This window comes from Capra hircus, chromosome 5 (assembly GCF_001704415.2).
Source record: "Capra hircus breed San Clemente chromosome 5, ASM170441v1, whole genome shotgun sequence".
Lineage (NCBI taxonomy): Eukaryota > Metazoa > Chordata > Mammalia > Artiodactyla > Bovidae > Capra > Capra hircus.
Window position 1 is genome coordinate 99,266,718 of NC_030812.1, and position 16,652 is coordinate 99,283,369.

At 42.1% G+C, this 16,652-nt stretch overlaps 1 protein-coding gene across 1 annotated transcript in view; it reads right to left on the minus strand.

The window, feature by feature from the left end:
- Nucleotides 1–16,652, minus strand: part of LOC108633342 (antigen WC1.1-like) — a 51,080-nt gene that overhangs the window by 13,618 nt on the left and 20,810 nt on the right. Inside the window, exons 5-10 of the mRNA XM_018048501.1 lie at nt 15,626–15,718; nt 15,234–15,548; nt 13,814–14,128; nt 7,011–7,325; nt 2,391–2,699; nt 1,989–2,297 (exon numbers count right to left, since the gene is read on the minus strand). Coding sequence (XP_017903990.1) covers nt 1,989–2,297; nt 2,391–2,699; nt 7,011–7,325; nt 13,814–14,128; nt 15,234–15,548; nt 15,626–15,718 — 1,656 coding nt within the window. The remainder of the gene's footprint in view (nt 1–1,988; nt 2,298–2,390; nt 2,700–7,010; nt 7,326–13,813; nt 14,129–15,233; nt 15,549–15,625; nt 15,719–16,652) is intronic.

Genomic DNA, 16,652 nt, shown 5'->3' on the forward strand with positions numbered 1-16,652 from the left:
GTCAGTGATGCCATCCAGCTGTCTCATCCTCGGTCGTCCCCTTCTCCTCCTGCCCCCAATCCCTCCCAGCATCAGAGTTTTCCAATGAATCAACTCTTCGCATGAGGTGGCCAAATACTGGAGTTTCAGTTTTAGCATCATTCCTTCCGAAGAAATCCCAGGGCCGATCTCCTTCAGAAGGGACTGGTTGGATCTCCTTGCAGTCCAAGGGACTCTCAAGAGTCTTCTCCAACACCATGGTTCAAAAGCATCAATTCTTCGGCGCTCAGCCTTCTTCACAGTCCAACTCTCACATCCGTACATAACCACTGGAAAAACCATAGCCTTGACTAGATGGACCTTAGTCGGCAAAGTAATGTCTCTGCTTTTGAATATACTGTCTAGGTTGGTCATAAGTTTTCTTCAAGGAGTAAGCGTCTTTTAATTTCATGGTTGCAGTCACCATCTGCAGAGATTTTGGAGCCCAAAAAAATAAAGTCTGACACTGTTTCCACTGTTTCCCCATCTATTTCCCATGAAGTGATGGGACCAGATGCCATGATCTTCGTTTTCTTAATGTTGAGCTTTAAGCCAACTTTTTCACTCTCCTCCTTCACTGTCATCAAGAGGCTTTTTAGTTCCTCTTCACTTTCTGCCATAAGGGTGGTGTCATCTGCATATCTGAGGTTATTGATATTTCTCCTGGCAATCTTGATTCCAGCTTGTGTTTCTTCCAGTCCAGCGTTTCTCATGATGTACTCTGCATAGAAGTTAAATAAGCAGGGTGACAATATACAGCCTTGACGCACTCCTCTTCCTATTTGGAACCAGTCTGTTGTTCCATATCAAGTTCTAACTGTTGCTTCCTGACCTGCATACAGATTTCTCAAGAGGCAGGTCAGGTGGTCTGGTATTCCCATCTCTTTCAAAATTTTCCACAGTTTATTGTGATCCACACAGTCAAAGGCTTTGGCATAGTCAATAAAGCAGAAATAGATGTTTTTCTGGAACTCTCTTGCTTTTTCCATGATCCAGCGGATTTTGGCAATTTGATCTCTGGTTCCTCTGCCTTTTCTAAAACCAGCTTGAACATCAGGGAGTTCACGGTTCACGTATTGCTGAATCCTGGCTTGGAGAATTTTGAGCATTACTTTACTAGCATGTGAGATGAGTGCAATTGTGTGGTAGTTTGAGCATTCTTTTGCATTGCCTTTCTTTGGAAATGGAATGAAAACTGACCTTTTCCAGTCCTGTGGCCACTGCTGGGTTTTCCAAATTTGCTGGCATATTGAGTGCAGCACTTTCACAGCATCATCTTTCAGGATTTGAAACAGCTCACCTGGAATTCCATCACCTCCACTAGCTTTGTTCATAGTGATGCTTTCTAAGGCCCACTTGACTTCACATTCCAAGTTGTCTGGCTCTAGATTAGTGATCACATCATCATGATTATCTGGGTCATGAAGATCTTCTTTGTACAGTTCTTCTGTGTATTCCTGCCACCTCTTCTTACTATCTTCTGCTTCTGTTAGGTCCAGACCATTTCTGTCCTTTATGGAGCCCATCTTTCCATGAAATGTTCCCTTGGTATCTCTAATTTTCTTGAAGAGATCTCTAGACTTTCCCATTCTGTTGTTTTCGTCTATTTCTTTTCACTGATCGCTGAAGAAGGCTTTCTTATCTCTTCTTGCTAATCTTTGGGACTCTGCATTCAGATGCTTATATCTTCCCTTTTCTCCTTTGCTCTTTGCCTCTCTTCTTTTCACAGCCATTTGTAAGGCCTCCCCAGACAAAGCTTTCCTCAACAAAACTGTCTTTAATTTTACCCCACACTTGTCTCTCAGTGTTGGGTTCTTGAGTAATGAGCAGCTGAAAACCGAGTTCAGTAACAAGATTAAACATTTCACTATAGAATATCTTTCTTTTTAAGCCTGTTTTCCCTTACTCTCTGCTCTGGGGAAATTTCACTCCAGGAGCATCCTAAGTATAGTAGCCCTTCCCTCTCTTACCTGAGCAGATCACAGATGCCATGTTGCCATGGGAACAGTCAGGAACACCCAGAGCAGTCACAGGGCATTTCCACAGGAAGGACTCAGTCCCTGAGCAGTGAAATCGGGCTTTCCAGAGTTGATCACTTCCTTCTGCTCCGTTTGGGGTAGAGATGGCGACTCCACAGCCAAGCTGACGACAGACAACATTGGCATTGGCCAGACTCCAGTGGGAGGCACAGAGCGCTCTCCATCGTCCAGAAATGTTGATCTCCACCTGCCCCTCACACTGAGAGGAGCCGTTTGTCACGAGCCGGACATCTGTGTACACTGATAGAAACAGACAGGATTTCAGAAAAATCATATTTCTTGTTTAGCTTGAAGCGAGTGTACACAGAGGCTAAATCCTGACGTGCATCTCACCTGAACAGACAACCTGAACAGCCTGACTGTGGTGACAAGTGCCCCCTGGACAGGGCACTCTGGGGCAGACCCGCAGCTCAGGCTCCTCCCCCTCACACCTGAACTCTTCAGCCCAGACCTGGCCATCGGACTCGCTGAAGGATACTTGTCCCAGGACAGACACAGCCTTGCCACACCCCAGCTCTGCACAGATGACTTGGGCAGTGGGGAGTGTGAAGTTTCCATCAGACACTGGGGTCCAGGCTTCTCCAGAATGCACTTCTACTCGCCCTGAGCAGGGTCCAGCCCCTCCAGCCAGATGCACAAATCCTAAGAGAAACAAAGAACAACAAACCCAGTGAGTGTTCATGAACCTGGCTTGACAACTGGAAACAACACCTCACAGGCAATGGTGGGAATGTGGAATAAGAGGGGATACGAAGAGGGAATTTGACTGTCATTGTCAAATTGCATTTTCATGGGCAAGTTTCTGAAAAGATATCCAGAAGGATTGCAGGGTCAGTTTGGAATGGCTGAATCCCAAGAATATATATTGGTTAGGAATGTTAATTCTTATCTGTGGGCCAGGTAACTTCAAGGCCCAAAGAAACTGCCCAGTGGTACACATTCAAGCTTGAGTGCATAGCTGAACTAAATGAAAGTGAAAAAATATCATGGAATTCGAGAGGTTAGATGCCTAAGAGCCAGAGAAGTTTAGAAGGTCATCCTGAAATTTCTGGGGCTAGAATTTTGGGAAATTTTCTCTGAGCCAATATTCAAGTCACTGGGTTTGGGAACATCATGCGGGCTGGATCTGAGTGCAGGCATTAGGTCACAATTAGGTAACCTAATTGTGAAAGAAGTTGTTCACAGATAAGTTTGGAAATGATGAAAACTCAGAGAGTCATAGGAGAGGGAGGGAATGATCCTAGCCATCTGTCTTAAAAACCTAGGATTTATGAACACACCTGAGAGAAAGTGAAGTCTCAATGGGATTATGCAAGACAACTGAGTTAGTTGATTACTTCATCCTAGACATGAGATTCTTAGCAAATGTGAAGGAGTGATGATAATTTAATGTATTCAAAGGAAAACAACAGAATGGGAAAGACTAGAGATCTCTTCAAGAAAATTAAAGATACCAAGGGAACATTTCATGCAAAGATGGGCTCCATAAAGGACAGAAATGGTATGGACCTAACAGAAGCAGAAGAGGTGGCAAGAATACACAGAACTGATGCTTTTGAGCTGTGGTGTTGGAGAAGACTCTTGAGAGTTGCTTGGACTGCAAAGAGGTCCATCCAGTCCATTCTAAAGGACATCAGCCCTGGGTGGTCTTTGGAAGAAATGATGCTAAAGCTGAAACTCCAGTACTTTGGCCACCTCATGTGAAGAGTTGACTCATTGGAAAAGACTCTGATGCTGGGAGGGATTGGGGGCAGGAGGAGAAGGGGATGACAGAGGATGAGATAGCCGGATGGCATCACCGACTCGATGAACATGAGTTTGGGTGAATTCCGGGAGTTGGTGATGACAAGGAGGCCTGGTGTGCTACGATTCATGGGGTCACAAAGTGTCGGACACAACTGAGCGACTGAACTGAACTGAACTGACCGAACTGAACCCTATCTATCTGCCAATTGTATATTCCTTTCCTATTTGGATTTCTGAGATAAGAAGCCAGTAAGCTATGAAAAAGGAGAGTGAGGGGAAGATAGCAGAGAGCAAACAAGTCGTATATATTTTAGAGATTTCTAAATTGCAAAAACTCCAATAGTGATGCAACATAGATTTGGAAACCAAATACTTGTTCAACAAGATTTTAACACCTTTTATCCCCTGTGCTTCTCCCTTTTGCCACCTAACACTGCTACCCTTTCCCAATTCCCCCAATGCAGAAAAGAAGAAATGATCTTAAGAGCTACAAATAGATGGAAAGGAAACTCCAAAAGGGAAGCTTCCGTGGGGACTGAGGTGGGGTGAGTGGTAGGTTAAATGGGGAGTGGATGGAGTATGAGAGAGAGACCAAGGAAAAGACTCATGATCATTATTTCATCCTTCAGGGACCCTATTTGGACAGAGAAAAGGTAATCCAATGGGGAAAAAAACCCTGCACATCATAAAGAATAAGTTTTAAAATAATTTGCCTGGTTTCTAAGTGTGCTCATGGTTATGTATGTAATGGTGAAATTTGTCCTGGTAAAGGACTCTGATTGCATAAGTACGTGAACTTTGAAGTCTCATAAAGAATGATGTAACAGAATAAAAATCTACTATAGAGAGCAGGAGAGAACAGAAGAGACACCACAGAAATCAAAGAATTGAAGGATTAGCTTGACCACTGATATAAGAATGAATGATGAGGGAGAGGATGATCTGCTTGCCTCTTATTATTAATCCACTTTCATCTCCCCAGAGAGGCTCAGGTCAGGACCCCTAGGCTCCTCTGGCTGGGAGTTTGGTCACAGGCTACGCATTCTGATTAAAACATTTTTGTTTAACTGGTTGTTTTTGTTGCCCAGTCACTCAGTCGTGTTCGACTCTTTCTGACCCCATGGACTGCAGCACTCCAGGCTTCCCTGTCCTTCACTATCTCCCTGAGTTTACTCAAACTCATGTATATTGAGTCATTGATGCCATCCAACCATCTCATCCTCTGCCGTCCCCTTCTTCTCTGGTCTTCAATCTTTCCCAGCCTCAGGGTCTTTTCCAATGAGTCATTTCTTCTTATCATGTGGCCAAAGTATTGGAGCTTCAGCTTCGGCATACATCCTTCCAATGAGTTATTCAGGGTTGATTTCCTTTAGGATTGACTGATTTTATCTCCTTGCTGTCCAAGGGACTCTCCAGAGTCTTCTCCAGCACCGCAGTTCAAAAGCATCAATTCTTCAGCGCTCAGCCTTCTTTATGATCCAACTCTCACGTCCATACATAACTACTGGGGGGAAAAAAAAAAGCATAGCTTTGACTTATACGGACATTTGTCACAAAGTAATGTCTCTGCTTTTTAATATGCTGTCTAGGTTTGTCATAGCTTTTCTTCCAAGGAGCAAGTGTCTTTTAATTTCATGGCTGCAGTCACAGTCTGCAGTGATTTTGGAGCCCAAGAAAATAAAGTCTGTTGCTGTTTCCATTTTTTCCTCATCTCTTTGCCATGAAGTGATGGGACTGGATGCCATGATATTAGTTTTTTGAATGTGGAGTTTCACGCCAGCTTTTTCACTCTTCTCTTCCACTTTCATCAAGAGGCTCTCCTCTGTTCCTCTTTACTTTCTGCCATTAGGGTGGTGTCATCTGCATATCTGAGGTTATTGATATTGTTATATTAATTCTGAGATTAAAAATTTAGAAAGAACAAGAAAAAGGTATTTCTTGTATTCTGTTTTATATACCCTGATACATGTGAAATATTCAAATATACGCTGAACAATCAATAAAGTCTTATGCATAACAGGATAGAGACTTCTGAGATATAGTATATCTTTTTTATTTTCTACTTGATTTTAAAACTTACATGGAAGAATAATTGTGTGATAATTCCAAGAAAATTATTAAATAGAAGGCAGATGTCAGTAAAGATATGAAATATAGTAGACATATCCTTGTCTGGTCTCTTGCTGTGTACACATCCTGTGTCCTTAGGCACATGTGGCATCCTTCACACCACACTTGGCCCCTCAGTACTGCTCAGAGAACCTCACACTTGCCTTCATCAGCTCCCATTGCCATTCTCCTTCCTCCCAGCTACTATAAAATCTTTTCCACCTTCTTCAAAAATTATATTTGTCCACTTACTCCAAATAAGCCCCCAAATGCAATTCTCTTATATCATTGAAGTCATCAAATATAAACTATATAATCTCTTAACATAAAACACAGAAATTCAAGTTTTGTTACCTCCACCTTGAACTTGTCAGTACATGGCTAAGTGTTCCTCCAAAGTTTACATTTATACAGATATTTTAAAGGAAAAATTTGACAGGGAGACTTTTCTAGTAACAATGGAAGAATATAAGACTCAGACCATCCCATCAGCAATTCTCTACCATCAAAGAACAATGAACATTTATGTATAAATTTGCAAAGGAAACTTGAAATCTGGCACAAATCCATTAGAATCTCTGATCTGTTAAATGATAACCCCTGTAGGGATACCCTCTATACATGTAAATGATATCCTCCTATAGTAGGAGTAGCCTCCACTCATACTAACCTAGTGCAAAATAATGTCTCACACTGTCTGTATAGAAACAACTCCACCCAGGAAATTACATCCTCATTTTTTGTCCCTCCCACTCATAGCCTTCCTGTGCAAAGGGAGTGTGTATGTGGCTGTTAGCAAATGGTTCACTCTTACAAAAAGTGAATTATGAAAAAAAAATGATGAGGATTTATTTTAACTGGAAGAATAAACAAAGTTATTTTAGTGTCAGGTAAGAACACTGGAGAAGAACAGAATAGCAGAGACTTGTAAGAGGAAAGTATATGAAGCTCATTGCTCACAGCTACAGGGCACTCAGGGAGGATGGGTAGTTGTCTCAGTCCTCTCTAGCCCAGCCGTCCCCGACTGTCCCTCTGATCAGACACCAGCTTTCTTGGAACTTTCCATTCTCCTAGCTGGTGGGCATGAACTGACCATACCTGAGCAGATGACTCCTGCATCCTCGCTGTGATCACAGTAGTGCTTCCCCCAGCCCCAGGAAGGGCACCTCCACACGTAGGACTCCTTTCCTGTGCACTTCACGTTGCCCAGCCAAATGGGCCCTGATCCCGCCCCAAAGGAAGAAGAGACAGTGGCTTGGAGGGCTTTTCCACAGCCCAGTTGTCTGCACACCACGTGGGCATCATCCAGGTCCCAGCGGTCATCACAGATGGTGCCCCAGGAGCCCTGGTCAAGGATCTCCACTCTGCCGGCGCAGGGATCACCTCCGTCCACCAGGCGGAGTTGTCTGCTACCTGAGGAGAGAGAATTTGGACACGGGGCCTTGACCTGGAGAATGAGAATGGTCGGGTGTCCTGTGGGACCCTCACCTGAGCAGTAGGAGGCGCTCTCCTCTGAGGCTGCAGACTCTGCTGGTTCTGATATGGAGTCTTTGCACTCGTGCAGAAGGCAATGGCAACCCACTCCAGTACTCTTGCCTGGACAATCCCATGGACAGAGGAGCCTGGTAGGCTGCAGTCCATGGGGTCTCTAAGAGTCAGACACGATTGAAGCGACTTGGCAGCAGCAGCAGCAGCAGCAGCAGCAGCAGGATTGCACTGGGGCAGCAGCTGGGTCTGGTTTCTTACAGCAGTGGCAAGATAATTAATAAGGTTGAAAAGTAGCAGGAAAGGTTAAAAAAAAAGTAAAGAAAAGTTAAATAATGTCTATCAGTGCTGCACTGTAAGTAAATAATGAAGTAGAGAATCAAACCTAAAATTTTCCACTTCCAGGGAGAATGGAGTTCACAGCAGGCCAATGTGTCTTGCTGGGTCTTTCTAGATACAACTTTAAAAGCTGGAAAATGTTTTTTAAGAAACAGTAAATGTATTCAACATTTGTTAACACAACATGGACTAAATATGCTAAAATTCTAAAGAGTGGAGATTATTTCAATGTTAGTCCAAGATCTGTAGCTTCTTTTTCTCTGTGGGAATTTACCAATTCATTGCATAATTTAATGATTCAGAATCTGGGCTCTGACGAGCAGAGGACTACTGTTGTGACAGGAAGTCAGGATAATCTGGGGGTTACCTGGTGCTGGAGAGACACAATTAGAGTCTTGAGAGCCTCTCTCACGCAGCAAGTTTTCTCCTCAAATCTTTGCCCAGTATATAAGCTGTGAAGGGCAGGAAGCTAGAGAACTATATAAAAAGACTTGGAAAGCAGAGTCTTTTTCATTATTTTGGGTACTTAACTACCGAAGAATATAGGCTCTGAACTGAAATCTCTGAAAGGCTATGTCATAGGGACAGAGAAATCAGAGGTGGACTGAGTGCTACCAAAACTGCAACCCATACTTGTTACAGCTCAGTTTTAGGTTATACTTAGATGTTTGGGTGGTACACACCCCTTCCCCCTACCTGCCTAGGAAAACAAAGGGTAAATCCTTTCAGGTGTTAGAAAATGTATCAGGAGTATCTTACTTTCTCATATATAATTTATAGCACTCAATAAAAAGTGACATGGCATTTGAGAAACTAGGATCACATGACAAATGACCAAAGTGAAAAAAGATAAGAGAATACAGAGACACCTATGATAGAAATGCTGGACTTAGCAGATAAGGATTTTGACTACAATCAATGTATTTAGGGGAAAAGAGAGAAGAAGAGAATAAGCAGGTAAAAAGATGAAAAAAATAACAAATAATTATAAATAAATAAAAGTTTTTAAGGAACTATTGTCAACCTAAAATAAAATATCTAGGTTTAAAAAGTGAATGAATAAGTTAAAAGAATTTTATATAGAACTTAGAATATAGTGATTAGAGGAGTCTGGTGACTGCAGCCATGAAATTAAAAGACGCTTACTCCTTGGAAGAAAAGTTATGACCAACCTAGATAGCATATTCAAAAGCAGAGACATTAGTTTGCCAATTAAGGTCCGTCTAGTCAAGGCTATAGTTTTTCCTGTGGTCATGTATGGATGTGAGAGTTGGACTGTGAAGAAGGCTGAGCACCGAAGAATTGATGCTTTTGAACTGTGGTGTTGGAGAAGACTCTTGAGAGTCCCTTGGACTGCAAGGAGATCCAACCAGTCCATTCTGAAGGAGATCAGCCCTGGGATTTCTTTGGAAGGAATGATGCTAAAGCTGAAACTCCAGTACATTGGCCACATCATGTGAAGAGTTGACTCATTGGAAAAAACTTTGATGCTGGGAGGGATTGAGGGCAGGAGGAGAAGAGGACGACAGTGGATGAGATGGCTGGATGGCATCACTGACTCGATGGACATGAATCTGAGTGAACTCCGGGAGTTGGTGATGGACAGGGAGGCCTGACGTGCTGTGATTCATGGGGTTGCAAAGAGTCAGATTTGACTGAGCAACTGAACTGAACCGAACTGAAAGATGAGAGATAAGAAAGAGAAGAAAGAGGAGGAGGAGGGGAGAAGAGATACAGAGACAGACAGACAGAACTGCAGAAGTAACATCTGAAGATACAACAATAGAGAATTTTTTAAAAAAATTAATGGAGGAGTATGAAAACCCCCACTCCTAGTAAAGCTGCTGAAAATCAAAAGGAAAAAGGAAAATCTGGAATAATAACAGATTTATTTAATGCAAAAGGAGGGGGAAAAAGGAGATAAAAAGGGTCATAAAGAGTGTGTATCCATTAAAAGCAAATGGCAGATACCAACACATCAATATCAGTAATTGCATTTACAGTGAATGGATTAAGATAAAACAACATTGACACAAATGTTACTTGCAAAATGCCCACCTTATATTATGAACGCAAAGAATGGTTGAAAGTAAAATGATGGAAAAAATGTCCTAACTGTAACAAAACTGGAGTAGCTATATCGATGTCCCAGAAAGTAAACTTTAAGCCAAGATACACTGAATTACAGAGGAAATTTTCATGATTTAATGAGATGCACCCTTAATAAAGATATTTTACACAACAAAATTCAAGATAACAGGACATAGCTTAGAAACATACTTGACAGAGTGAAAAGAAGAAATAGACAAAATCACAATCAAAATGGGGGATTATTAGCACATCTTTTTCAGTAGCATGCAGACCAAACATACTAAAAACAGAGAATAATTCAGTAGATGTACAACAACATAGTCAGCACATTTAACTAAGTAACACATAGAGCAACGCACCCAACACTGCAAGAGTTCACATTACTGTACATGCACGCGGAACTTTTACCAAAATGACCACATAATAGGACAAAATCTTTCACTCTTTGAATTCATACAGAATATTTACTCTGACCACAGTGGAATAAAATTAAAAACTAATAAGGAAATATTTATAGCCACCTCTATTTGGGGAAATTCAGCAAGATCCTTCCAAACACCACCTGAGTCTGGGAATAAATTTAAACCTTACAAAATATTGTGAAATAATGATAATAAACACAAAATAATGGTATGATAAATTCTTCTAATGAAACTCAAGTAGTGCCTAAGGGAAGTTTACACCCTAGATTTAAAGAGGAAAGACTGAAAGTGAAAAAAAGTAAGCTTCCAATTAAGAAACTAGATGAGAAAGTCTAAAGAATGTAGAATGTTGGGGTTAATTTAAAAAGGAACAAAAATTAATGGAAAAGAAGGTAAGCATAAGATAGAAAATATGGAAGAAAACCCTTTAAACATGGCTCATTTAAAACTGATGAACACTGAGCAATACTAATGCAGAGCAGAGAGAAGATGCAGCTAACAATACCAAGAATGAAAAGGGGCATCAGTATAGATCATACAGATGTTTCTGTCATACTTTTTGTGCTGTTGTTTGTTTGTTTTTTGGCTGTGCTGTTGCTCATGGGATCATAGTTCCCAGGTCAGGGATTGAACCTGGACCCATGACAGTGGAAGCCCAGAGATTTAGCCCCTGGATTACATAGTTTTATTAGTACATTTTATACATTTTTTGTGGATTAGTACAGATAAAGTGTCCATTTCTCCACAGCCTTGCCAACACTAAGTGTCTTTAAAAGAAAAAAAAAAAAAACAGTCATTCTGACATGTGTGAGATGATATCTCTTTGTGGTTTTAATTTACATTTCCCTGATGACTGACAATGTCAAGCATATTTCCATATACATATTGCCATTTGTATGACTTCTTCAGAGAAATGTCTATTCAAGCCCTTGGCCAATTTTTTAATTGAGTTATTAGGTTTTATGTTTGTTGGTTTTTTTTTTAAGTTATAGGAGTTCCTTACTATTTTTGGAAATTAAAACCTTATATAATTTGTGCTAGCTTGCTTTTTCACTCTGTTGATCTTTCATTTGGTTTCTGGAAGCTTTTTAGTTTGGTATATTCCCACTTGTCTATTTTGCTTTGTTGCCTGTACTTTTGATGTCATATCCATGAACTCATGAAACCGTGTGCTTTTATTTTGTGATGGAGCTAAGATATCACATATCTAAAATGCAATTCTTTTTTTTTTAATTTAATTTTATTTTATTTTTTAAATCTTTAATTCTTACATGCGTTCCCAAACATGAACCTCCCTCCCACCTCCCTCCCCACAACATCTCTCTGGGTCATCCCCATGTACCAGCCCCAAGCATGCTGCACCCTGCGTCAGACATAGACTGGCGATTCAATTCTTACATGATAGTATACATGTTAGAATGCCATTCTCCCAAATCATCTCACCCTCTCCCTCTTCCTCTGAGTCCAAAAGTCCGTTATATACATCTGTGTCTTTTTTCCTGTCTTGCATACAGGGTCATCATTGCTATCTTCCTAAATTCCATATATATGTGTTAGTATACTGTATTGATGTTTTTCTTTCTGGCTTACTTCACTCTGTATGATCGGCTCCAGTTTCATCCATCTCATCAGAACTGATTCAAATGAATTCTTTTTAATGGCTGAGTAATACTCCATCGTGTATATGTACCACAGCTTACTTATCCATTCATCTGCTGATGGACATCTAGGTTGTTTCCAACAAACAACTAATCTCAAAAATATACAAGCAACTTATGCAGCTCAATTCCAGAAAAATAAACGACCCAATCAAAAAATGGGCCAAAGAACTAAATAGACATTTCTCCAAAGAGGACATACGGATGGCTAACAAACACATGAAAAGATGCTCAACATCACTCATTATTAGGGAAATGCAAATCAAAACCACAATGAGGTACCACTTCACACCAGTCAGAATGGCTGCGATCCAAAAATCTGCAAGCAATAAATGCTGGAGAGGGTGTGGAGAAAAAGGAACCCTCCTACACTGTTGGTGGGAATGCAAACTAGTACAGCCACTATGGAGAACAGTATGGAGATTCCTTAAAAAATTGCAAATAGAACTACCTTATGACACAGCAATCCCACTGCTGGGCATACACACCGAGGAAACCAGAATTGAAAGAGACACATGTACCCCAATGTTCATCGCAGCACTGTTTATAAAATGCAATTCTTACCTGGTGATGATGTTACACCATCACACATAATAAAACAAATTCAGATAAATAAATAATTTGAAATTAGGTTTTGAATATTCTTTAGTGGAACTATAAAATTGTTTGCAGAAAATAAAACGATTCAATGTTATTTTGAGATAAAAAATGGCATTTGAAACATTGCACTAAAGGCAGACGTCAAAAAAGTAAAGCATTACAGATTTGACCACATAACCCACCCATGCACATATACAACCTTAAAAATATATGTAAAATATGGGGGAAAACTTACAAAAATATTTAAGAAAAACAGTTAAGTGATGTTTGTTTATAAAGAGTTCCTATGAATAAATAAGAAATTTTAAAACATTCTAGAGAAAAAATATTGTCATGAAAGATATAAGACAGTATATAAGAAAGAAGATAATATTTTTATATAGTGTTTGTGAGAGTCACTCAGTCATGTCCAACTCTTTGCAACCCCATGGAGTATAGAGTCCATGGAATTCTCCAGGCGAGAATATGGGAGTGGGTACCCATTCCCTTCACCAGGGAGTCTTCCCAACCCAGGGATCTAACCCAGGTTTCCCACATTGCAGGCAGATTCTTTACCAGCTGAGTCACAAGGGAAGCCCAAGAATACTGTAGTGAGTAGCCTATCCTTCTCCAGCATAAAATCCGCCTGCCATGCAGGGCCTCGGATTCTTTACCAGTTGACCTATGGAGGCCCTTATGTGGATAAAAAATCATCATGTTATGAAGAAAACTATACTCTCTTTTAAAATTAAGTATTTATTTGGTTGTGCTGGGTTTCAGTTGCAGCATGCAAATTCTTACTTGTGGGATCATAAGAGAAAAAAATTGTAACTGCATGTGGTGATGGATATTACTGTATGTGTGGTGATTTACCAATATGTACAAATACATAAACACTATGTCTTACACTTAGAACTAATACAATGTTACGAGAATTACGTCTCAATTAAAAATTTTAACAAACAAGGTTGGAATATGTGGATTAAATTAGTTTCATTCTTACCTCATTTAAGCTTCTCTGGTGGCTCAGACAGTAAAGAATCTGACTGCAGTATAGGATACCCGATTTCATACCTGGGTCAGGATGACCCCCTGGAGAAGCGAATGGTAACCCATTCCAGCATTCTTGCCTGGAGAATCCCACGGACAGAGGAGCCTGGCAGGCTACAGTCCATGTGGTCACAAAGAGCACAACTGAGCAACTAACATTTTCACTTTATGTCATTTTGTGAACCCAAATTAAACTCATCACTTAGATTTTAAAATATCAAATCTCACTGCATCCTACAGGGTTGGGACAGACACACAGAAACAGACAGTAAGTCACCTTCACACGAGATATAGACTTCCTCCTTGGGAGAGCATGAAGTGTAATTCCAAGGGTCAGAAGGACACTGCCAGAGAGAGGTGTCTGTTTTCCGACAGCGGATTCCATCCACCCACCGGGGTCTAGAACCTTCCCTGAGACCAACAGAGGAGCTGAGGGTTCCACTGTCCCCACAGCCAAGCTGTCTGCAGATCACGGACACAGTGATGTCTTCCATGGGGCTGCGGCAGACACTGCCCCAGGTCCCATTGTAGAAAACTTCCAGCCACCCAGCACACTGCTGGTCCTCGCTCACCATCCTGAGGGCCAGGAACTCTAAGGTTGAAAGGGGAGGAGACAGGACACAGTAAAAACTTTGCTGGATGTTCTAGGTTTTCCTTTCTTCTAGAAATGGTGAACATTCATCTCTGACCTTGTTCAAGAGAAACCCACTAGATGACAAGACTGACATCGCCTCCCTTTTAACTGACTGTCCATTTGTGTCTGTCTTTCTATTTCTACCACAATGGTGTAGTGGATATGAACTGAGAGGAAGACCAACCTACATGGGTGCTATTCAGGGAGGGGCAGCTGAATCCCGCTTCCTGATGAAATCTTTAAAGAGTATGTCAAAGGGATGTGATGTGGATATTAGGGAGATAGGGATAATAGTTAATCCAAAAATGTCCACATCCCAATCTCTGCAACCTGTGAATATGTTACCATACCTGACAAGAGGGATTTACAGATGTGATTAAGGTAAGGACCTCGGGATGGTGAGATGATGTATTAACAATATGAGCCCAGTCTAAACACATCCTTAGACCCACTATCCTTAAATGTGGAATACTTTTCTTAGCCCCAGCTAGAGAGATGTGACTCTGGATAATGGTTGGAGGCCTGCAGCATTGCTGGTCTGGAAATGGATGAAGGGTGCTGTGAAGGAAGGAATATAGGTGGTTTCAAGAAGTTTGAAAAGGCAAGAAACAGATTCTCCCCTAGAGCCGCAAAAGTGATGCGGCCCTGCTGATGCCTTGATCCCAGCCCAGTGAGTCCCCTGCTGGACATCTAAGCTAGAGAAGAGTAAGGAAATAAATACATGCTGTTTTAACCCACTAATTGGTGAATTGTTAGGGAAGCAAACAGAAACTAGTACTGCGGGTTTCAATTTTTTGTATATAACTGGAGAGAGAGAGCCCTGCTATCAAGAAAAACTGTAAGAAACGGCTCTGCCAGGAAACAGTGCTGAGAAGAAAGGACCAGAACCTCAGCTGCTGCAGAAGGAAGTGAAAGCACCTTGTCTTCACATTTGCTGGAAAGACAGCTTCGTGAGAGGAAGCTTCCTTCTCTGGTCCTTTCAGCATCTCTCCCTCAGGGCTCAGACCCACGTCCTGCGGGGCCCCACCCCTCCCCCAGCCTGTGGACAGTGTGCAGCGCGGACCTGAGCAGATGACCCCCGCGTCCTGCTTGTGTCTGCAGTCGTGCCGCCCCCAGCCCCGGGAAGGGCACCTCCACACGTGGGACTCGTTTCCAGTGCAGTTCAGGTAGTCCAGCCAGATGGGCCCTGATCCTGTCCCGAAGTGAGCAGACCCCGTGGCATTGAGGGCTTCTCCACAGCCCAGCTGCCTGCACACCACGCGGGCATCTTCCAGGTCCCAGCCGTCATCACAGATGGTGCCCCAGGAGCCCTGGTCAAGGATCTCCACTCTCCCGGCGCAGGGACCGCCCCCGTCCACCAGGCGGAGCTGTCTGCTGTCTGAGGAGAGAGAAATGCGACAATGGGGCAGTGACCCCAGTGGTTGAGAAGGGTCTTCTGTCCTGTGGGACCCTCACCTGAACAGTAAGGGGTGCTCTCCACTGAGGCCGCAGAGCCTGCTGGTTCTGCCATAGAGTCGTTGCACTGGGGCAGCACCTGGGTCTGGTTTCCTGAAGAAACAACAATGATCAGAAGTCTGGAAGGGTTGAAGAACAGGAAACTGAATTAAGGAAAATGACCTACTGATGGAGCCTAAGATGAAAGCTGTGACACAGCAGTAAAGTTATCATACTCTTAGTGTTAACCTTCTCCCTGGAGAGTTCTGTTTCTGACAGTACCACAGTTTCTGTTTTAACCCAAATGTTGCTGTAAGAATGAGTTAAGTAAGTTGTATCCCTAATTTATCCCTGTGCTGTGCTTAGTCGCTCAGTCATGTCTGACTCTTTGTAACCCCTTGGACTATAGCCCACCATTATCTTCTGCCCATAGGAATTTTCAAGCAAAAATAATGGAGTGGGTTGCCAAGCCATTCTCCAGGGGATCTTCCCAACCCAGGGATCAAACTCAGGTCTTCCGCACTGCAGGCAGATTTTTTACCCTCTGAGCCACCAGGGAAGCCCAAAGCTATCCCTACGTAAGAAAGTAAAGTTGCTCAGTCATGTCCGACTCTTTGTGACCCCATGGACTGCAGCCCACCAGGCTCCTCAGTTCATGGGATTCCCCAGGCAAGAATACTGGAGTGGGTTGCCATTTCCTCTCCAAGGGATCCTCCCGACACAGGGATCAAACCCGGGTCTCCCACGTTGGAGGCAGATGCTTTAACCTCTGAGCCACCAGGGAAGCCCTAAAAAATTCTATCCCTAAGTAAAAGCAAAACAAAATTCTTTCTGAAGGATCTCTACAATTTCTTCAATGTGTATCTTTAGAACAAACACTTTTATAAAATAGATCTCATGAAAAACAGAAAGGAAAAAGGAGACATTAGAAAGAATTTCCCAGGGTGTTCAGCTGCTAGAGTTACCTGACGAGAATATATGTAGCCACAGTTAAAGTGCTTATGGAATTAATTGACAAAATGTGCATCTTTGCAGAGAAATGATACCA